The sequence below is a fragment of the Chelonia mydas genome, chromosome 3, assembly GCF_015237465.2.
Source record: "Chelonia mydas isolate rCheMyd1 chromosome 3, rCheMyd1.pri.v2, whole genome shotgun sequence".
In the NCBI taxonomy this organism is placed as follows: Eukaryota; Metazoa; Chordata; order Testudines; family Cheloniidae; genus Chelonia; species Chelonia mydas.
In genome coordinates, this window is record NC_057851.1 from 161,605,658 (window position 1) to 161,628,529 (window position 22,872).

The 22,872-nt window shown below is 47.0% G+C and overlaps 2 protein-coding genes across 4 annotated transcripts in view; one reads left to right on the plus strand and one right to left on the minus strand.

The window, feature by feature from the left end:
• LOC102930759 (putative deoxyribonuclease TATDN3) lies at positions 1-14,805 on the minus strand. 3 transcript variants are annotated; one of them, XM_037895739.2, is made up of 10 exons: positions 14,607-14,805; positions 11,622-11,654; positions 7,771-7,844; positions 6,799-6,883; positions 6,080-6,142; positions 3,863-3,972; positions 3,409-3,464; positions 2,202-2,314; positions 616-693; positions 1-227 (listed from the first exon to the last, which is right to left on the minus strand). In XM_037895739.2, the coding sequence occupies exons 1-10, from the start codon at positions 14,664-14,666 to the stop codon at positions 84-86; spliced, it is 816 nt and encodes a 271-aa protein (XP_037751667.1). In that variant the 5' UTR covers positions 14,667-14,805; the 3' UTR covers positions 1-83. The 3 variants fall into 3 exon arrangements, with proteins under 3 accessions (XP_037751667.1, XP_037751666.1, XP_037751668.1); XM_037895738.2 differs by having other exon boundaries at positions 616-696; XM_037895740.2 differs by lacking the exon at positions 616-693 and having other exon boundaries at positions 14,607-14,731.
• The window catches only part of NSL1 (NSL1 component of MIS12 kinetochore complex), a 16,043-nt gene continuing 7,957 nt past the window's right edge, over positions 14,787-22,872 (plus strand). Inside the window, exons 1-3 of the mRNA XM_037895737.2 lie at positions 14,787-15,017; positions 17,100-17,184; positions 22,728-22,858. Of these exons, the coding sequence (XP_037751665.1) occupies positions 14,787-15,017; positions 17,100-17,184; positions 22,728-22,858 (447 nt within the window). The remainder of the gene's footprint in view (positions 15,018-17,099; positions 17,185-22,727; positions 22,859-22,872) is intronic.

Genomic DNA, 22,872 nt, shown 5'->3' on the forward strand with positions numbered 1-22,872 from the left:
TTATGCAGGACAGACAGATTTTTTTATTGCACATGTTAGCTGTTGGGACATAATGTAATTGCAAATTTTAAATATTTCTTGGTCTATTTCAAGAGACATTTCTGAAGTTTGGGAAACACTTTCAGTGCATTCTGCGTCGTCACTTCTATAACTTCTTCCACTGGGATTCCTTTCATTTTGGCAATATACTCTGCAGCAATGAAAATATTCTTTGGTTCATTTCTCACCTGCAATGTACAAAAACAGAGAATAAATTAAAGAATCTGCAATGACAGTGTCAGATTTAATTTATCTTCAGAACCAGTTGTTACAAACAGTTTCAAATATACCATTGATAGGGCCTTAAATGTAATTTCTCTGTTATATTTGTTCATCCTCCACCAGTCCCCTCTCAATCTATTCCTGCAATTGGCAAGAGCCTTCTCCTGTGTAGTCCCTGCCTTTCGGAACTGGCTCCTTGTATCACTCTGCCTTATCAACCTGCTATCTCTTTTCCAATTTCATTTGGCAAGGTCTTTCCTTCCTTGTCTCTGCCTATTTAATTTTTGCTCTCTGTTACTGTCCTCAGTAAGCTACATTTTTAGAAATGCAGATCTGGAAAAACCAACAATTTACCTGTTTTTCAGGACCTAGTGCAGGAGAGTCGGTTTCTAAGCACATACATTCTAAGGGCAACTGTTTCACAAGCTTCTGCTTCTTAAAGGAAACAAGAAAGCTATTAAATGGCTCATTCATTCAAACTAGGAAAAAAAGCAGAGGGAGAGAGAGGGAGGGAGGGAGGTATGTTTCATGTTAATGGCATGGCAGTAATACACGTGGGGATCTTGTAAATATATTTTTGCTAATTGCACAATTAGGAAGTAATAAAAATGGTCAAGAATATATGAACTACTTTACAATGAAGTCTCCATAAAATACACGATGCCACCCTTACTGAAGCACTCAGCCCATTATTATCTATTAAATCAAGTAATATTATTGCACATTTAAAAAAAAACTACATTAGGATTGCAAAGTAAAGCACTCAAAAGCTCAGATATACCAGAATCAAAGTTGCCTTTGCAACCCTAATTCATCCTCTTGTGCAGATGTCTTACGATACAATATTTAATTACATGCTTGCAAACTATTTTTTTCTCCTCCAATCTTGTCCCACCTCCCATCCCCAGGGTTCTTGTCCCAATCTATTCCCGCATCCTAGTCTGGCTCTTGTCCCTTCTGCATTCAAATCAGGCAGCTGCTTCCTCCTCCAACTGCCTGGGCCCAGTGGGGGGTTACTAGAGCACAGGAGAGACAGACTCCCTGCTCTCATTTCAGGTGACCAAACCCAGCACAACCTCCAGCGATCCAGGGAAAGTCCTGCTTGGCCTGGGGCTGGAGTGTGCCTAGTGTGGATGGGATCTCTGAAGAATAAAATCTAAAGTCTCTGCTGAGCATGTGCAAACTGCAGTTCTTCATGGACATATAACTTGGCCAAATTAGGGTGGATTTTCACAGGAACAGCATAAGGCTCATTCCTGGCACACAAGTCTCCCCCTGCCAAATTCTGAGTCCCTACTCCACAGCAAGGGAGCACTAGAGCTTTCCAAAGAAAAGGTCACCAGAACATGGGTGAAACTACATATTATAGGGCAGTAGTCGGCAACCTTTGAGAAGTGGCGTGCCAAGTCTTCATTAATTTAAGGTTTTGCATGCCAGTAATAAACTTTACATTTACAGGGCCCCCCCAATGGAATCCTGCGCCGGCAGCAGGCTGAGCAGTGCGGTGGCCGGGACCCCGGCTGGCAGGGGCCGGCGGACAGAACCCCAGACAGGCAGCGTGAGTGGCAGACGGAACCCAAGACCAGCAGCGCGCTGAGCCTCTCAACCCACTGCCAGTCTGAGGTTCCGGCTGCCAGCCCAAGGTTCTGGCTGCCAGCCCTGCTTAGCCCACTGCTGGCCCAGGGTTCTGTCCATCCAGGCCGGCAGCGGGTTGAGCAGGGCCGGTGGCCGGGACCCTGGCTGGCAGCAGAGTGCCACTAAATCAGCTCGGGTGTCGCCTTTGGCACGCGTGCCACAGGTTGCCGACTCCTGTTATAGCGGTTTTATTAAACAAAAAAAAAAATCAGCATAACAAAAGTAATAGTTTCTTTGTGATAAACTGAGGGTTACAGGCTGCAATCCCCAAATACTGAGATAGGACTAGCCCCTTTGAACTTTACCTGTTCACTTCTTATAATGGAAGGAGGAATGGAGAAGAAATATCCAGCCTTCACTCCTTCCATCGCCACAGATGGCCTCCCGTCAAATGCATGGAGCAACACCTTTTCAGCGCCTACAGAGAGCCAAACCAATTAGGAAATAACTATATTCATGGTAGGACTATGATGTCACCTCCTAGTACTAGAACCCATGGTCTCACTGTACTCTAGGATTACAGTGCTTTGGAGAGGAGCAGAGTCAGAATTGCTCCTGTGATGCCACCACACTTGGTGCTTACGGTGTCAGATAGTTTATAGAATAGGTCAGGTGGAGGGGCGGGATGTGGAGAAGAAGAGCCAGTTACAAGAGGAGCCATGTTGGGAGATATGATTGGGATTGCAAGCAGAGACAGCCAAGGGAGGGAGGGAGATAGCACCATGGGAACAATTCTAATCTCTTTCTCTTGAAAGCATTGCAGTCTGAGGAAAGCACAGTTGGACCAAGGAGTTTCTGTCAGGAGTGGACATCATCATTCTAACATAATAGAGGCAAACAGAAATTACATTCACTTTCCTTCCTTTCTTATTTTTACAGGTTTCCCCCCATTAAGTAAAGCAAATAGAGCAATAATGAAGAGATGAAAAAGAAGACCTATTAAATCACCCTAGTCCATTCCCCTACTAGTGCAGGATACCATCCCCCAGGAGTGTGAATATTTGATATTAAACTGATACAACACTTGATCTTAGTTCAAAACACAAGAGATACCAGAGCCTTAATTTTTTTATCAATCTGTTTTAATAATGCTACGATTCCACTTCATGAGCTCCAAGACTTAAGCTGTAGAAGTATCATATCAGTTAATTGCCTGTAACACTATTTGAGATGTATTTAAAATTTCCACCTTTTAAAAATAAAGTAAAATTTCAATGCCAACCTGGAGAGTTTGATGTTCTGAGCAGACGCTGAGCATGGATATGGATCTGTCAGAAGGTGTATTTGAACTGACAAACTGCTAGTCCCTAAGGCAATCTGAACCGTTCTTCAAACAAACAGTAAATCCCATAAATCAAAATTACAGTACTTTGAGAAGGACCTCCATAACTGTGCCCATCCAGCTTTGTGTACGCAAACTGACATGCATGATAAGGAGATATGGTAAAACCAAAGAAAGGCTGCTGAAAAAAACCTGAATTTTTAATAGCATGAAGTGACCCAAAAAAGTACCTTGTTCTTTTAGGAGGTTAATGGTTGGTCTTCCAGCTGAACGAGAATGGACGTTTCTAGTGAAGAAAAGAAAAGCTAGTATGAGGAAATTAAGCAGAGTATTTTTTAAAATAAGATTAACTGATTTGACAGCAATTTTTATAGCACCATTCACCAAGAAAGATTCCCTAAGAACTTTACAAACTTATATAAAGAAATTACTTCAGCCATCATGAAAATACAGTAGCAACAGTCTAGGACAAGAAGAGGAGAAGACTACTATATACAATTGAAACTACAGGGGGTATCCCAGGTAGGCAGAATGTAATTACCATGTTGTAATTTGGCCAAGACAATAAAGTCAATACCTTACTTTTCTAAGTGCTGTGCGCTCTTTAATAACTACAGACATGGAGGAATTTGATTTTAGGTCTCCTCTGAAACACAATAACCTGTCAATATAAACAAGACCTACAAAGGCAAATCCAGTCTTTTCGCTAATTGAATCTGTTTGGTCAAGACTTGTCTTTGTTCTTGCTTCTGTTCATCCGTGCTGGCAAATCTGGGAGTGAAATCTAGTCCAACCTACAGCACAAGAGGAGACATAAGAAAGTTTCACCAACCTGGTTCCTTTACATACTAGTCTGCAGTTCAGTAAAGAAACTGTTTTTCAGTCCTGCCAGTCAATTTTAAATGTATACATTTGGGAGAGATTGCCATTAAAATGAGCTCTATAGCAAACGATCTGTTATCAGCTTAGCTTCAACATTCAATTTATTTTCAACTCTGAAGGTGTTTGAGAGACCCAAGAACTTTATTCAACATTTTAACCTATATATGATTTTTGTGCAGCTATAACCATTGTTTAACAATGATTTCCAAACTAACGCCCCATATCCAGAGTCCTCTGAATTCCAAGGGAAGTTTGGATTCAGATCTGAACCTGTAGCTCAAGCCCATTTCTAGTGAAGTCAGCCAGCTTTATAGTATTGGAATTAAATATTTGCAGTTGATTTTTAAGTTTGTGAAAGGTTCACAGCTGTACCAGCCGAAGTCTTTGACTTATCTACAGAACAGGTGCAGCATGACAAATTTACCTATACTGACATGTCAGTGTGACTCAACTCTGCACAGGGTCAGAGGGTAAACCAAAGGGCATCCAGGTATAAGAGGATCCTTCATACTTATTTAATTCTCTCTGCTAAGACTGCAGGCAAGATTGTCATTTGTTGTGGTGGTTTTGAGATATGACCCTGTGTCTGAGCCCACTTCCTGCAGGCTCAGATATGACCAATCACCTGTCACACAAGCCACTGAACAGCTCTTCTCCTTCATGGCCTGTAATAAATTGTCATGTAGCATTACCTGTGCTCTCATGTTGCTCTGCTGCATTCCACCCTGAATTTCAGTGGCGATTCAAGTGAACACTATGAATTCCCTACCTATTACACTGTGTTTTGAGGGTGAGTAAATTGACATTTTTAGTTTTATTTCAATACATTCCTATATACATGATTTCTGAAGCACTGTGGAATCCACTGAGAGGAAGTAATAACAGCTTTACTTACATTAATTAAGCAAGCCTCAAACCACAACAGCATATAAAACCACACTACAGTTTAGGACAGGAAGTAAAGGAGAATCCCAGCCAAACAAAACTGCTGAGGCAAATTAGGAAAGCAGAATGCAAGTGCCTCAATGGGAATTTGGCCAGGACACTGAGGTGAACACCTGTAATCTGATGAAACGTGCAATGGGATCTTTAATGAACCAAGTTCGTCAGGACCTTGGTTTTATATCTCATCCTAAAAACAGCACCTTCAGCAGCAGTGTCCCTGCACCATACCTCAGTTCAGTAGTGAGTCACAGGTAAGATATCAGCAACTGAACCATGGACACTGCTTTCCATAGTCCCTAAATGGTCAGTGGAGATCTCCCATCCAAGAACTGACCCAGCTTGATCATACTTTGCTCTCAAAATCACCACACAAGTTGGCAGGGCTGCAAGTGAAAGGTAGTATGTATATTTAAGATATTTCATACCAAGTCCACACTATTAACTAAATATAAAATAAAAAGTAGCTAATAGCTTTTAAAACCTCCTCCTTTTCAGTCAACCTTTACTGTCAAGTTCCATTGGCGCTTTCCTATTGGGCTGAAATCAAAATTTTGAGTTATTCTTAGCAGGAAAAGGCAGCTGCAAGGAGCAGGATGGGTCAGGAAACTCTAAAAATGAGAAGTACAACTGAAAAATCCTGAGAGAAAAAGTGGGGGAACGGGAAAGACTGGGGGCAGGAGAGAAGGATGATAAAAAATGCTATTACTGTATTTTTCTTCTATTTTTTTCAGGCTATTCCCTTACTACTGTGTGAATGGTAATTCCCTTCGCCAATTTATTTATTTGAAGGGCATTAATGGCAGATTCAGAGGTAGACAAAAAAATTTCCCGTTCAGATGAAAAATTAGCACTGCAGAGTAAATAGAAGCTGGGGGAGCGGGGAGCTGCATCAGGGAAGTATATGAAGGAAAACATTTTCAGTGCTGGAATGACAGGTCAGGTTCTCCAGCTGCTCAGATTATTAGTATCACTTTTTGTTTCTATAGAACTGATGATGTGCTAAGTGCTTGTAACTCAGAGGACCTATGCTGGCAAAAAAAGAGGATTTAAACAAACCACAGAACTTCTACTTACCTCTCCAACTGCCAACAATCTATCTTTATAGAGTTCTATAAGTGGCAATGCAGCATCCAGGTCCTGCAAGAAGAAAAACAAAGAAATTAAAGAAACAACCCTCTATCCTTGCAAAGCAAGAGCAGGATGAATTCAGTTCCACTGTGATATAGAACCACGTAATCTGTTGCCTGTGTACCTTGAAACATGCTCCTACAGTAGGTTGGGGGGGGGAAGGATCAGGCTGTCAGGTTTTAAGATCCTGCAAGGCCATTGTGCCTTAAAGTTTATTTTTTAGATGAGTGGAACATGTAATTATCTCTTCAAGACAAGATCTATTAATATCCTGAACATGCCAGCTGTTAGTCTGAGTGCAAACAGTCACCAAATATGGTCAGGGCATGGACACAGATGTATACATCTCTCTTTAGTCTTCCACTCCCCATGGAAGTGGAGGGACAGCTAAATGTGCATGTTCATTATGTTGATTGTAAGCAGATCATCCACTCCACTGGAACCCTCTGCAAAACAGAGAGCCAAATGACTTCAGTAGCATTTTGCTTGAGTATTAACAGAATCAAAGACGAGTAAGGACCTTGGGATTTGATCCACAGTGTTTTCTGTATTATGGCAACATGTACAGTTTAGGTTGGATTTATTTTAAATGTTAAATGAATCAATTCTGAATGCCTGCTGCTTGGCCCAATCTGGACATGTGGCAATTAAGAGTTTATTTATACCTTTAAAGTAACACTGCATTGTTCCTCTGGGGGAATACCTTGAACTGGATGAACTCCCAGACATGGCAAGACGAACCCTGGGTACCTAGAAATGAGAAATACATTAACAGTGGGAAAGATCACAAAGCATGCTACATCATGACTATTGTAAAGAACTAGAGAAAAAATTATTAACTGATCAATTAAGGCTACAGTACATTCCTTGTCATTCCAATAACCAGCAATCCACTTGAGCAGCAGCACATCTTATGCCTCGTGCCAGAGAATGAAAGTCAGAGTACCTGGGTTCTATTCTTGCCTCTGACTGGACTTGCTCTCTGACACTGAGCAAGTCACAGCCAGGCTTTCAAAAGTCCTCTCTGATTTTTGGATGTCCAATTTGACACATGTAGTGCCTGATTTTCTAAGGTTTGGGTGCTGAGCACCTCTGAAAATCAGACCATGAGTGTTGGATCCGAAGAAATTGAAGAAACTGAAATCAGTAGTCTCTCTGAAAATTTTAGCCTCAACATCTCTGCGTGTCAATTTCCCTCCCTCTGTAAAATGTGGGAAAATAGCTCCTTCACAAGGATGTTGTGAAGTTTAATTAAAGTTTATAAAAAACTTTGAGATCCTCAGTTGAAAGGAACTACAGAAAAGCATATAGGAGCTTCAGTCACAGACCTGGACCCCATTGTGTTAGGCATTGTTCAAACACAGAACCAGAAGACAGTCCCTGCCCCAAGGAACTTACAGTCTAAATAAGGCCTTGCTGCATCCCATGAACAGCCCTTAATCCTGCTCTGTCCTTTGGGTACTGCTCATGTACAGTCGCAACCTATGTTTTCTTTTTCTCCCTTTCCATAGAACGTGCTTTCCTTGATGTTTTGAATCCCACAGCACCGACCTTATCTAACTGCTCTGCAGTCATTTAAAAATAACTATTGTTTTAATCACATGCAAAGACGACAAAGTTGTTGGAATAAACAATACCTTTCTGAAAGCTGGATAATTTTTTCAAATTCTCCTGAGTGTTCAGCAACTGCCACAAGGGCCAAAACTTTAGCCTGAAACAATAGGAAATAAAATCTCTGTAGCATAGAGGAGCAAATGGAAATCCTAAGTTAACTTCCTCGCTTGACAGAACTTCCAGGCTCTCTCATAGTCTGCATTTAATTGATAAAAATTAGGTGGGGATATTTCATGTAAAATGAACCCTTCTCAGGAAAGCTTAGTGCTGGGGTGGGATTTGGGAGAGAAGGTTTAAATTCCATATGTTCCTAGGAACCAGCCCTGTGCCACCTACTGGTACAAGTACTGAAAACAATAATCAGAATAGTTTTCAAAAATGTCCGTGAATTCAGAATTTTTTAAAGACAACAGGGTATTTTTAAAGAATAGGGTAGGTTAGGTATTTAAAGTCTAAAACAAATTAATGAGCCCTGTGCTTTTTGGCACATCTAATGTAGGTTAAACAGGGGGAACATGACATCTCAGGGTTTTGGTAATGGGCTATGGAACATTTCAACTCGAGACCACTATCTCAAATACAACTAGATGGAAGCAAAAGCATGCCCGTAAAGTCAATGAAAAGACTCCAGTTAATGTCAATAAGAGCTAGGTCAGTAATAAGTGAAAGTTTATTCTATCTGATGGCTTTCATGGTGGTCTAGGTAATAGCCAAATGGTAAACCAACACATTTATTACTTATTGACAGCCTTGTGGCAATCTCAGCACCAAGGACTGAATAGCCATGGAAACTGAAGTACCCAATTGCTCCTAGAATTGGCAGCTCTAAAGTCAGGATGAGAAATGCCAGCATCATACCACAGGGAAGTTTGCATGGTTGCTGCTCCTATTGTAACTCTTCTGTGATAAAGGATTTCAGTTTACTACACTGGCACTAAAGCAACCTGTACCAACATTTATATGAATGATATTAGAAAACCATTATTACATGAAACACACTCAATTTTGACTAATAAGTAAGACAATGAAATAAGAAAAAATAGGTGAATTAGAAAGAAACCCTGCCCTCCTAATAAGGATTTTTCCATAGGATCCATGAAGAAACAGAAATGACAGCTGATTTTCCTGTCCATATAATGCTAGCAAAAGCATCTTAACCATAAATAGTTCCTTTAAGAACCACATGCTACATACAAAGTCATGGCTTCAGAAAAATATAATGCATTCAACAAGATTTGTCTTTCTCAAAATATAACCCCAACTATTTGCCTGCAAAAGACTAGACCTTGATCCTGCAAGCTACTCCACATAGAGAAACCACTGCACCTGCCCAGAGTCGGTTAACTTCACTGGGGCCGGGTACAAACTGGGTGGTCCTTTAAGGCAAGCTGGGCTCAGCTTTGCCTCTAACCAGACAACTATCCTCAAGCTGAGTATGATGAAGACTTAATTATGACTAATCCCAGCTGCAAGGAAGAAGGGGAATCAGAGAGAGGACTCCTTAAACAGATCTGGGAACTCAGTCTGGAGAGGAGGAAGAGGGGTTTCCGTTCTACGGAAATCAAGCTGGAAAAGATCTACAGGAAGTAGGTCAGGCTCCTGTGAGGGTGAGCGGAGGCCCTCGGTTAGGGCCTGTAAAGAGCATGGAGATTCCTGAGATGTGCTGGTGCTGCCAGAATATCTAGCAAGGCAAGGCAGTGGGGGGGAAGCCTGCTGAGGAGATGTAACAAAGGAGAAACTATGTAGGGCCCAGAAATAGGGGCAAAAAGGCAGAGAACTTCAGTGTAGCCTAAGAGGTGCAAAGTATTATTAGTGTAAATATTTATTTGGACTTAGTTGGACCTCTTGTTACCCCAAAAGGGGATTGAATTTTTCAGTGTTCTGGAGAGGACCCAACCAGACAGGCCCTGGTGGGGCTAAGGAAGTGATCACTAAAGGGGCTAGAAATGAAGACCCCTGCCACCCATCATCCAGGCATGAGGGGGAAACCTTGAGGTGAAGACATGCAATTACAGGGTTCCATTCAGGCATGAGTTGGCCCACAAAGAATGGTAGAGAAGTCAGTGGGGCTCTATGGGAAGTCAGTTGGCCTGGCTGTGCAGAGCAGTTTGCAGGATCAGTCCCCAAGTCACTAAAGTTCCTGGACAAAGCATAGCCAGTGGAGGCTTTTACTTTATTACTAATAGACCCTAAGCCGGGCTGTTGTCTAGCTTGTCCTTCTTGTCAGATGAAATAAACACAGTTGTCACACTCCAGGCCCCGCCCCCAGGGAGTCCCCTGGGGGAGGCAGATTAGCATTGTATATGCACTGTCTATTGCTAATGCTGTTGCAAGCATTGCAGGGCAATTTGGGAAGGGTTAAAGGTGTGAGTGGGGAGTGGAAAATTCTTTTGCAGGCTGCAAAAGGTTAAAGGGGAAAAAAAGAGAGGGCAAAAAACGGGTTAACTTAACACTGCAGCTAGCAAGCTTAGTCCAACTTGGCCCCAGTCCAAGGTCACAGCGCTAGACAAAAAGTTATTTTACCCAGCTACAGCCAGCCATAAAAAAAGAAAAAATACACCGAACCAGGGCTGCAGAAATGGAAAACACTGGCGAGACGATGAAGGGGGAGCAGAGCTTTGCGTCCCTGGAGTCATTGTGTTTTGGGAAAGCGGAGAAGACCACAAAAAGCTGGTTTGAACTGGCACAAAAAGCACCAGAAACAGAAGTCCCTGACCAAGATGCCCCCAAAGGACCCTAAGGTTTAAAACCCTCCCGAGAGCTAAAGCAAATTGAAGATCACAGCGGACTCTGGACAACCTGTGCGCACAGGACAAAACTCCTGTCCACCCCTCCCTCTCTTCTTCTTATGTTACACCCAGGCCTGGCCAGCCTCGGGTAGTGCTGGTGTGAGTATTAAAGTGGGTTAGGGCTTGGGGCACTAACGCTTTCTTCCTTCCTCTGAGTGATGTGGGGAACGCCCCTCCCGCCCTCCAGCACTCTCCACTGTTATTTTATCAATAAAGCTTTAAAACTCAGTTACGTGGTATGCTCCGTCATCTCCTCCCTAAAAATCCTGCAGCCTCAGCCTGACCACCTGACACCCCAGGCAGATTGGTAACTTAAATCTGTCACAGTTTTGGTGGAGAATGTGGTCACTGTCCCAGATGACTTGAGATCTGTAAATCAAGATCTCCCAAATTCTAATCTCAGCTCGGACATGGACTCCTATTGTGAAGCTGAATCCCTCACTTCACTTCTCTACCTCAGTTTCCTCCATCTATACAATGGGAATAATAATGAATACTGTAAAGATTACTTCATGTTTGTATAGAGCAGTGGTTCTCAAACTTTTGTACTGGTGACCCCTTTCAAATAGCAAGTCTCTGGGTGTGACCCCCCCCTTATAAATTAAAAACACTTTTTTATATATTTAACATCATTATAAATGCTGGATGCAAAGCAGGGTTTGGGGTGGAGGCTGACAGCTCGTGACCCCCCCATGTAATAACCTTGTGACCCCCTGAGGGGTCCCGACCCCCCCAGTTTGAGAACCCCTGGTATAGTCTGGAAGTGCTGAATATTCAGACTTCATTAGGCTTCCTATAAATTCCACCTTTAACCAAATGTTGTGTTGCTAGCCATCCTGTATTTTAAAGTATAAAACTTTGTGCTCAGCTAACAGGAAACGTGCAATGTTGGTATAAGGCCCAGATCCTGCAAACACACAAGCTCATGCATAACTCTAAAAATGTGGGTAGCATTATTGACCTCAATGAGGCCACTCATATGCCTAAACTTAAGCATGTGTGTAAGTGTTGACAGGAGCAAGACCCATGTTTAGTAAATAGCAAATACTTTGCAACTATGGAAAAATGCCAGTATAGTTACCCACCTTCTTTGCTTCTTCCAATATGTCCTCAATATCCTGAAAGAGATTATAATGTTTTATTGGAAACCTGAATCAGAGGGGGCAACAAAATTTTTAAAATGACAAGTGTCTACTCTTTTAAGGGCTCTGCAAATAGAGCGAGAGCTGAAGGGCTACAGTGGAAAAGTCATGGATGATGCCACAGGGCTGGAAAACACCCATCTGTGAGATGCAAACCTTCCACTTGGGGGAAAAGCAGCCCCAGCAATCCCTGAGCAGCCCCTCACACCCCAAAGCAAGGGCCCCTGATGTAAAGCATTGGGGGTGGGGAGCAAGGTGGAAGGGGTGAGCAAGGGGCAGGAGGAGGTGAAATCCAAATGGGGGGGTTAAGAGTGTAGATAGGCTGGGGGGGTAGAACCTGATAGGGTAGGGAGGGGTAATCAAGGGGCAGAAGGGGGTCCAAGTGGGGCAGACCAAGGGGCAAGACAGGGGAACTGGTTGGGCAGGGTCCCAATAGGGTACAAAGGGAAGATGCCAAGAAGCAAGAGGGGGGGTGCTGGTGGAGTGGGGAGGGGGGTGACCAAGGGGCAGGGTCCAGTAGGGCACGGAGGGGGGTGACCAAGGGGCAGGGTCCCGAGGGGGGGTGACGTAGGGGCGGGAGGGGGATGCTGGTGGAGTGGGGTGACCAAGGGGCAGGGTCGAGTGGGGCACGGAGGGGGGTGACCAAGGGGCAGGGTCCCGAGGAGGGGTGACGTAGGGGCGGGAGGGGGGTGCTGGTGGAGTGGGGCGGGGGTGACCAAGGGGCAGGGTCCAGCGGGGCACGGAGGGGGGTGACCAAGGGGCAGGGTCCCGGGGGGGTGACGTAGGGGCGGGAGGGGGTGCTGGTGGAGTGGGGTGACCAAGGGGCAGGGTCCAGTGGGGCACGGAGGGGGGTGACCAAGGGGCAGGGTCCCGAGGGGGGGGTGACGTAGGGGCGGGAGGGGGTGCTGGTGGAGTGGGGTGACCAAGGGGCAGGGTCCAGTGGGGCACGGAGGGGGGTGACCAAGGGGCAGGGTCCCGAGGGGGGGGTGACGTAGGGGCGGGAGGGGGTGCTGGTGGAGTGGGGAGGGGGGTGACCAAGGGGCAGGGTCCCGAGGAGGGGTGACGTAGGGGTGGGAGGGGGGTGCTGGTGGAGTGGCGCGGGGGTGACCAAGGGGCAGGGTCCCGAGGGGGGGTGACGTAGGGGCGGGAGGGGGTGCTGGTGGAGTGGGGAGGGGGGTGACCAAGGGGCAGGGTCCAGTGGGGCACGGAGGGGGGTGACCAAGGGGCAGGGTCCCGAGGGGGGGTGACGTAGGGGCGGGAGGGGGTGCTGGTGGAGTGGGGAGGGGGGTGACCAAGGGGCAGGGTCCAGTAGAGCACGGAGGGGGGTGACCAAGGGGCAAGGTCCCGGGGGGGGGGGGTGACGTAGGGGCGGGAAGGGGTGCTGGTGGAGTGGGGAGGGGGGTGACCAAGGGGCAGGGTCCTGGGGGGGGTGACGTAGGGGCGGGAGGGGGTGCTGGTGGAGTGGTGAGGGGGGTGACCAAGGGGCAGGGTCCAGTAGGGCACGGAGGGGGGTGACCAAGGGGCAAGGTCCCGGGGGGGGTGACGTAGGGGCGGGAGGGGGTGCTGGTGGAGTGGGGAGGGGGGTGACCAAGGGGCAGGGTCCAGTAGGGCACGGAGGGGGGTGACCAAGGGGCAGGGTCCCGGGGGGGTGACGTAGGGGCGGGAGGGGGTGCTGGTGGAGTGGGGAGGGGGTGACCAAGGGGCGGGAGGGGGTGCTGGTGGAGTGGGGAGGGGGGTGACCAAGGGGCAGGGTCCAGCGGGGCACGGAGGGGGGTGACCAAGGGGCAGGGTCCCGGGGGGGGGGGGGTGACGTAGGGGCGGGAGGGGGTGCTGGTGGAGTGGGGAGGGGGTGACCAAGGGGCAGGGTCCAGTGGGGCACGGAGGGGGGTGACCAAGGGGCAGGTTCCCGGGGGGGTGACGTAGGGGCGGGAGGGGGTGCTGGTGGAGTGGGGAGGGGGGTGACCAAGGGGCAGGGTCCAGTGGGGCACGGAGGGGGGTGACCAAGGGGCAGGGTCCCCAGGGGGCGTGACGTAAGGGCGGGAGGGGGTGCTGGTGGAGTGGTGAGGGGGGTGACCAAGGGGCAGGGTCCAGTGGGGCACGGAGGGGGGTGACCAAGGGGCAGGGTCCCGAGGGGGGGTGACGTAGGGGCGGGAGGGGGTGCTGGTGGAGTGGGGAGGGGGGTGACCAAGGGGCAGGGTCCAGCGGGGCACGGAGGGGGGTGACCAAGGGGCAGGGTCCCGGGGGGGTGACGTAGGGGCGGGAGGGGGTGCTGGTGGAGTGGGGAGGGGGTGACCAAGGGGCAGGGTCCCGAGGGGGGGGTGACGTAGGGGCGGGAAGGGATGCTGGTGGAGTGGGGAGGGGGGTGACCAAGGGGCAGGGTCCAGTAGGGCACGGAGGGGGGTGACCAAGGGGCAGGGTGACGTAGGGGCGGGAGGGGGTGCTGGTGGAGTGGGGAGGGGGGTGACCAAGGGGCAGGGTCCAGTGGGGCACGGAGGGGGGTGACCAAGGGGCAGGGTCCCCAGGGGGCGTGACGTAAGGGCGGGAGGGGGTGCTGGTGGAGTGGGGAGGGGGGTGACCAAGGGGTAGGGTCCAGTGGGGCACGGAGGGGGGTGACCAAGGGGAAGGGTCCCGGGGGGGTGACGTAGGGGCGGGAGGGGGTGCTGGTGGAGTGGGGAGGGGGGTGACCAAGGGGCAGGGTCCTGGGGGGGTGACGTAGGGGCGGGAGGGGGTGCTGGTGGAGTGGGGAGGGGGGTGACCAAGGGACAGGGTCCAGTGGGGCACGGAGGGGGGTGACCAAGGGGCAGGGTCCCCAGGGGGCGTGACGTAAGGGCGGGAGGGGGTGCTGGTGGAGTGGGGAGGGGGGTGACCAAGGGGCAGGGTCCCGATGCGCAGGGGGTGAGCAAGGGCCGCCCCCGGGCTGCTCCGCACCCGCTCAAAGTCCGGCGCCGCGAGGTGGCAGTGACAATCTACCGGACCCGCGGCCCCCATCCCGAGCGCCCCAGGCCGGAACGGCTATGGGGTGCCCAGTTTCCACCCGGACAGATGACCTGAGGCGCCGGTGCACGAAGGGCGGGCGGGTTCCGCTTCCGGCGGTTTGGAAAGCGGGAAATGGCGGCAAGCCTAGCCCGGCCGGGAGCGATGGAGGCTGCAGCGAAGGGGCCGGAGCCGCCGCCGCCCCCTTCCCCGGCCCTCCGGGAAACGCGCGTCCGCTGCTGCTCGAAGCGCTGGGTGGGCGAGGTGCTGGGGCTCTGCGCCCCCTACGTGCGGGCGCTGGCGGACGGGCAGCCCGGCGAGCTCGGGGCCGAGAGCCGGGAGCGGGCGCTGCGGGACGCGCTGTGGGTAAGAGCCACCGCCGCGGGGGTGAACGGGAGCCGCATGCTGCGCCCGCTCGCCTGTGGGAGGCTGGGCCCCGTCCCCGTGGCGTAGAGACTAGAGCCCCGCCCCGCCCCCTAGGGCAAAGCTCCGAGGCGGGCAGATGCCCCTGGTGAGGCCGAGGCACCCCAAAATATTAGCCTTTTTTTGCAACTGCATGACATTGTTGACTCTCGTTCAGTTAGTGATCTGCTATGACCCCCAGGTCCTTTATAGCAGAACCACCACCTATTCCAAATGTATAGTGGTGCATTTGATTTTTTCTTTCTTTCTAAGTGTAGTACTTCGTACTTGTCTTTACTGACTATTTCATCTTGTTGATTTTGGACCAAATCTTAAATTTGTGAACTCCATTTTGAATTCTAATCTAAGAACGGTGATAATATTAGACACTGCTGCCCTGCTTTACATCCCTTGATCTCAACTGCTTCTAAAGACTGGAGGGAGAAATGTCTCTGTGTTTCAGCCTTTGTCTTGTACATTTTAGTGTGCTTTGTGTATAGTCAGTGTCATTGTTATTCCTGTGCCGTCAATTAGGCCCTGATCCGGCCATCCAACCAGTTGGGTGCACACAGAGCACCACTGACTTCCTTGGGGCTCCAAACTTGCTCAGGAATCTGCCTGTGTGGCTCACATTTCAGGACTGGGGATTGGTCTTGTTTCCCCTATTGCTTGTATGGGTCTTTCATGCAGGGACAAGAAAAGAACAAATACAATCACATTCTCCTTTTTTGTAAGGGTGGACTCAGGGCTCTGGGCCGGGGTGGGACCCTTGGGCATAGGTGTTGTTTGACTTCTATTTTGAGGAGGCAAGGGCCGGCAGGGCTTCGGCCAGCTCCGCACAGCAAGGTCCAGGGAGGGAGCACCACCTCCACCCCCGGACTCTCCTCAGCAGGCCACTCACCTGTCTGGAGCTGTGTGCCGGTGTCTGCTCCCTGAGGGCTCTGCCGGCCCCGGAGCCAGCTCCCTGCGTGGGCAGCTCTGACCAGCTGCATGAGCAGTCAAAGGGGGCTGGGAGCTGAGGAGCAGCCGCAACCCTGGGCACCAGCAGCAGATGGGGGAATGCCATGGCTGCCCACTCCATGGCACCACCAGCCAGAGGAGCAGCTGCCCCACACTGCCTGGCTCCGGCTTCCCACCTAGGATCTGGCCAGAGGGTGGGGGCTGAGGGAGAGGAGGAGGTGGGGGCGAGTTGCCCTGGGGACTGCCCCACTCTGGGTAAGGAACTACAGTTTTGGGGAGAGGGGAGCAACACCCTTGTGCCCCCTCAACTCTGCCCATGGGCTCAGGGCTTCAGTCCTGCTGCTCCCAGCCTCAGCGGGGGAGGGGGTGGAGCTCGGAGTTTCAGCCCCCCCCACCGCTCCTGGTTTCGGGGGGGAGCTCGGAGTTTCAGCCCCCCCCGCCACTCCTGGCTTCAACCCTGGGGGGGGGGGGGGGGGGCTGGCTTCAGTGGGCCGGGCCCCTCTGCCCTTCTGAAAGGGCTCATGGACCACCAGGAGGTCACAGACCCTGGTTGAGAACCACTGTCATAGACCATAAAGAAGTGGCCAGTACCCAACCTCCACAAGAGAAGTAATCTTCTTTAGAGGTGAGAATTTGTAACCTATAGACAAAGGTTGCTGCATGGCTTCCCTCCTTATCCTCGCTAACTCCTCCTGGTGCCAAGTCCGGGAGAGGAGGCCAGCGCTTCTCCTTACTCTGCAGCAGTTTCTACTCCTGCCAGACAGGGGGATGGGCTACAGCATGCTCTCATACTTTTACTTTCTTTCAGTTTTTTCTTGCCAGTCCCCTCTTCCTGGATGTGTGCAACAAATGACCATCCTAAATAAAGAGACCACATTCATGTGTTTTAAACTTGAGTTGAGGTACCACATGGGTCACAGAAGGAAAAGGAAAAAAAATACCTCAAGGGAACGTGGATGGAATCCTTGCCTGAATGAAAATGCTGAACAAGTTCTTTAAATTCAGTTGTTAGCTGTGTTATATTACATTGTTAGGCTAGTAAGCATAAATATTTCAAACATTTTGATTGTTCTGAATTTCTTACAGAACTTTGAAACAGCAGTTCAGGAGAATATTACCATTAATGGACACCAATGGCAGGAAACTTCAGATGATGCTGAGCTTCAGAATGGTGTGTGTTTGGTTTTTAATAATGTCTTCACTTTAGTCTAAGCACTTAGCATATTAATCAAGCAATTGTTCCTCCTGTTGTTGCTAACATATGTGATGCTGAGGGAAAAGATCAGACTGAACCCAAGTTTATGTGTGTTCAGATTAATGAGTTACACACACCTTTTCAAGTAAAACCTTTCCCCTAAAACAACCTCCCTATATAAAAAGAGGAAAAATAATCCATGAACATGTAAATTCCTGTATCCCTGTGACCTGGAAACAAACGGGGTGGGGGAGAGAACTCAGTTTGTTCTGAACATTTCAGTTTTGTTTGATACTCAGTTATCAAGATGTTGGGTGATTTATAAATAATAGGTAAATCACATTTCAAAGTAAAGAAGTTTAAGTTTATATAACCAATGTCCAGTGTAATTATCCTGCATAAGGGTTCATAACAAAAGGACTAATGCAATATTTACAAAATAAGATTTAGTTTTGAAAAAATAATCCTCATTTTACATTATCGCTTGTTTTACAGTCCCATTCACTTTGTCTTGTTTCTTCTTATTTTTACTATCTAAATTGAATAGGACAAATGGAAGGGATGTTATTTTTAAAGCTTTAATGCAAAATAAATCAGATTTAACAAAAAAATGAAACTAATGTTCTTCCTAGTAAACTCTCAACCTTTTTTTACTTTGCAATTTTTTTAAATCATGGCACCCCAGCCTCTGATGTAACTCCCTCACACTGATTGTAAGAGAAATACAGTAACAGTTAACATATAATGGAGCAGGGTTCTGAAACTGGGGGTCAGGACCCCTCAGGGGGTCACGAGGTTATTACATGGGGGGTCGCAAGCTGTCAGCCTCCACCCCAAACCCCACTTTGCCTCCAGTATTTATAATGGTGATAAATATACAAAAATATTTTTAATTTATAAGGGGGTCACACTTAGAGGCTTGCTGTGTGAAAGGGGTCACTAGTATCAAAGTTTGAGAGTTTCCAATGGATGCAAATTAATGAAAGTCCCACCCCTGCAAAACCACCAGCCAAAGATTAATGACAAGCTAAATTCCTTGTGCATCCTAAGGGAGCAAAATTGATGTTAGGTAATACTACTGTAATTTCCTATACTATCTTGATGGTTGTTTGGTGGTATCTCAAGCCAGTTCTTGTGAGAAAAGTCTGTTTACATCACAGGGATTGGCATCCTTGATTATATCCAGAGACACAAAAGTGGGTGTAATGAATAGATGAATGGGAAAAATGTTTATTTTGCAGTGTAACGGTGCTGCACTCACCTCTTGCGAGCACCCCCTGGCTGAGTGCATGTGCCTACACTCTCTCGGTTTGTGGTGGGTCTTTGCTGACTCAGCTCTCCGGCCAAGTCATACATATTGTGTCTGTGAGATAAAAGCAACTTGAACCCATTTTGGGGTACAAGTCCAACAGGGGCTTCTCTCAGTGCCCTCTGATGTCTCTCAGTTTGTCCCTGCTCCGGAATAGAGCAGTGGCTCAGGGCTCCTTCCCTGGAGGTAGTGTCTTCACCCTCTTGGGGCTTCCTGGCTACAGCTCTCCAGCTGGGCCACTATAGTTCAGTTCCCTCCTTCGGGGTGTCTCACTGTCCACGCCACTTTCCCCAGTGGCTGTTGGGAAGGTGGGGGGAGGACCGGGCCTGTCCACTACTCCAGGTCCCAGCCCAGGGATCATGTAGATAGCTATCTGCTGTGTCCCTTTATCTAAGGCTATGTCTACACTACCGCGGTAAGTCAGCCTATGCTACGCAACTCCAGCTACATGAATAACGTAGCTGGAGTCGATGTACCTTAGGTCAAGTTACCTTGGAGGGTCGGCAGGAGAAACTCTCCCGTCGACTTACCTTACTCTTCTCGTCACGGGTAGAGTACAGGGGTCAACTGGAGGGCGATCTGCTGTCAATTTGGTAGGTCTTCACTAGACCCGCTAAATTGACCACCGGTGGATCAATCTCAGAGCATCGATCCTGGCTGTAAGTGTAGTCCTGCCCTACCTAAGTCATGCTGCTGCTCTGATTCCTTGAGCCACTTCACCACGGCCCTGTGCTGTCTTCACTCTTACGTCAGGACCTTGTCCTGATGGAGTCCCCGCAATCAGCTCAGGGCTCCTTCTCACTCTGCCAGGCTTCTGGCAGCACTACCTCATCCGAGGTCCTATAGCTCTGTCAGCCACCCACACACCATGCACATTCCTACAACTCCAGCAAGGAACTGAACTTGTTCTGGCTCTGCAGGTCTTCTTATACTGACCTGTTGGGCCCTGAGTGGCTGCTTCCTACACAGCCACTCTAGGCAGCTTGGAGGACCTCTCTGCTGCCCTTTTCTGGGGTGGGGTGCGGCAGGATCACAAGGCGCCCAGCAGGGGGCCTCAGGGCCTAGTCCACCCAGTCACATGCAGTTACTGCTTTTAATATGTTTTAATTTGTAATAATGGGGATTCTTAGCATCCTCTAGTGTTCACAGAAAACAGTATGGTTCAGTTGCATATACCTGTTAGTGAGTGTCAGGTATTCTTCCTCACATGCAACTTCATGGTTGAGTGAAATTGAAAACACAGGTGTGGACTTGAATGTGGAGGAAGAGTTCCCTGAGCTGCTGCTTGGTCAGCAAGCTCTATAAACGCTGCAACTGATGACCTAGGCTGAGGAAACCAGCAAGCTATGTTCTGGAATCACTTCCTCTTAGCTGAAAGTTTGGATCTGAGGAAATGGATTCTGTTTTAGAGAGTCTTGACTTAAACCATTGTAAAAATAGTATTTTTCAAGTTTGCATCATCTTGGAAACTTTCTTTATGGAAGGATATTTTTGTTTCTGTTTTAATGTGGATCAGTTTTTATTGGAATACATTTTTCTTTATGGAAGACTTTTCCCGTTTTTAAAAAAAAATCAAACAAAAAAAGTTTGAATTTTAAAAAAAAAATCTGAAAATTCTTACGAGTAGGTAGAGAAGATTCACCCTAACCCACTTTGGATCATTTTGAATTAATGTCAGTGCTAGTTTCTTATTGGAATATCAGTGGAAACATGCCAGAAATGCTCAAGTCAGCATTTAAGTTTGCAGTTAATACAGTTGTAGGAGAAATATTTATTTTAACATGTAAACTATTGATTTTCATTACAGTAGTGCAAAATCTGTTACAAAAATTCTTATTTTATAAGTCTTGTGAATTTTGGGTGTGTGTGTATAAATAACCCACTTATTTTGATGGGAAAACAAGGTTAGAGCACAACATTGGTTGTTTGCTCTCAACAAATCAAAACTTCAGGGTCGGATTTAGAGCTATTCCACTTTGTATAAATAAGTACATATTTATTGGACCAGAGACAAACTGATTTATGTAGCCAAAGTAGAACAGTTCCAACAGGAAAGATTGAAAGAGGAATTCCCTCCTCTACCCCAGATAGTCGTCAGCCTGGTGGTCAGAGCACTCGCCTGAGAGGGAGGTGTCTGTTATTTTGTGAAAATGTTTGGAAGGACTTGGTTTTGTCCCAGTGCAGAACAGGAAATGTTTTGAAATCTCATAAATTTTCATGGGATGGGAAAACAGTTTCCCACCCTCTTTATTGTTTTGCTTATTGACATTTCTTCCACATCCACTGATGCTGCACAGATTGACCAGTAGAGGGTGCTGAATATCCATCTTTCCGCAATACACTAACATCTAAAATGTGCTCAGCCTTTGGATCGCATGCATTCTAGGATACAGGAATGTAACTGTTACAAAACAGAAGGAAATGGGGTTAGGTTAACTCTAGTTTTCATAGTCTGTAATGATAGAGGATATGACTTTAAATAACATAGGCAGCTGGTTAAAGTTTGTTTGAAACCTCAGACAAATCTAATAGTATTTAGCTTTAAAAATTGTCAATTGCAATATTTGAGAAGCTAAGAACTTATTTTGGACACTAATACTGCAAACACTACTCACATAATACTTCTCTCCTTATTTTACAGCCAAAGGAAAAATGCCTTGCATATTTTGTCTGAAACTTTTAAGAATTTGCTCTTAGAAAAAAAAAATTATGTATTACAGAAAGATCAACTCATAAGTGTGTGGTGTCTGTATAAGTACAGATGTAAAATATAATTTTTATATATTTCATTGCATAGCACAGTGTCAAGATTACCACCCTTCATCTCCTCAGAAAATTTAATTATTTTTTTTAAATGTAGTGAAGAATAGCCGCCATTACTGCTGGAAGAAGAGCATTGTCTTAAAAATAGCCAGCCTTTGTTCTGAGTCACAGTATAGTTACAGCACACCTTGTAATAATTCTCAAAGGAGTACAAAATTTGTCTGAAGTCTAGCATGTGTCTTCAGGCTGAATACATGTCTGAAAGGGCTGCCACAAATATCAAAGTAATGGGGTTTAGTAGATCTGACAAAATACTTGTCAAGCTTGAGGTCCTGATTCAATGCCCATTGAAGTCCATGGGAGTTTTTCCATTGAGTTTAATGGGCTTTGGATCAGTAATCACTTCTAATAGCTAGTTGCTCCAACGTATATTATCTTTGCTGAAGGGAGCTGTTTCTTTCATGAGAACTAGCCTCTTAGAACTTGTCTACTCACAGAAGTTGAACTGCGTTAACTATACTAGTATAGTTATAGCAGAACAATCCCCCTAGTGTGGATGCAATTATAGTGGTATAAAGGAGCTTATACTGGTATATCTTACTCGCAAAAGGGAATAACTAGGGGTTGCCTTGCTATAATTACTTTGGAATAAAATCCCACCCCTGACCGAAATAGTTATACCGGTATAAAACTACCAGATGTGTAGCCCATCTCTTAGCAACAACCAATGCTCTCATAAATCTGAAGCTTCTCAGAAGGATTCAAGGCATCCAGGAAATTAGTGTAATGTGTAAGATCTTGTCTGTACGCAGTTATAATATTAAGCTGACTTTCAGTGTTAGAGTTCTAGAAAGCAGTTACTTTTGGACAGTCCCACGTCCTGTTTGTCTGTGAATCAGTCTCTATTTATATTATATTCAGTGTGGAATCTGAGCACTTAGCACATGTACCTTTAGCAGCTTTACACTGCCAGCATGGCTTCGCTGTATTGTATACATTTATGAGGGGATGGGGCATCCCTCATATAGGCTCACTTTACGTGATTTAGACTAATGGATGCTAACTTCTCCAAAAAACATGAAACACAAACCTGACCCCACCCTCTGTAGCTAACTAAATTTACTTAGATTGTAAGCAGTTCAGGATAGAGATCATCTTTTCATTTTACATTTGTACAGTGCCTAGCGCAGTGGGGCCTGATCCCTGATTGGGCTCTCTAAGCATTGTTCCAGTACAAATAACACTTGTTGAGCCAGCTACCCTGAAACGGGATAACAGTAAGGAGACTAAATGCCATGAGAAATTTCAATGCCTGCTGTTAGGGGGAAGGACTGAGCAACATTTTGCTTTATTTTTCTTTAGTTTCCTGTAATAATTTTAGTATTTTTTTTTAAAGACACTTAAAATAACTGTGTACTGTGTCACCTTGTTTTTCTTGTGAATTTAGGTTCTGACATCAAAATCCTCGAAGATCAGTTTGATGAACTTATAGTAGAGACAGCTACGAAGCGTAAGCAGTGTCCCAGAAAGATATTAGTACATGTAATCAAAACCATGAAAGCAGAGCAAGAAATGTTGGTAAGTATCTTTAT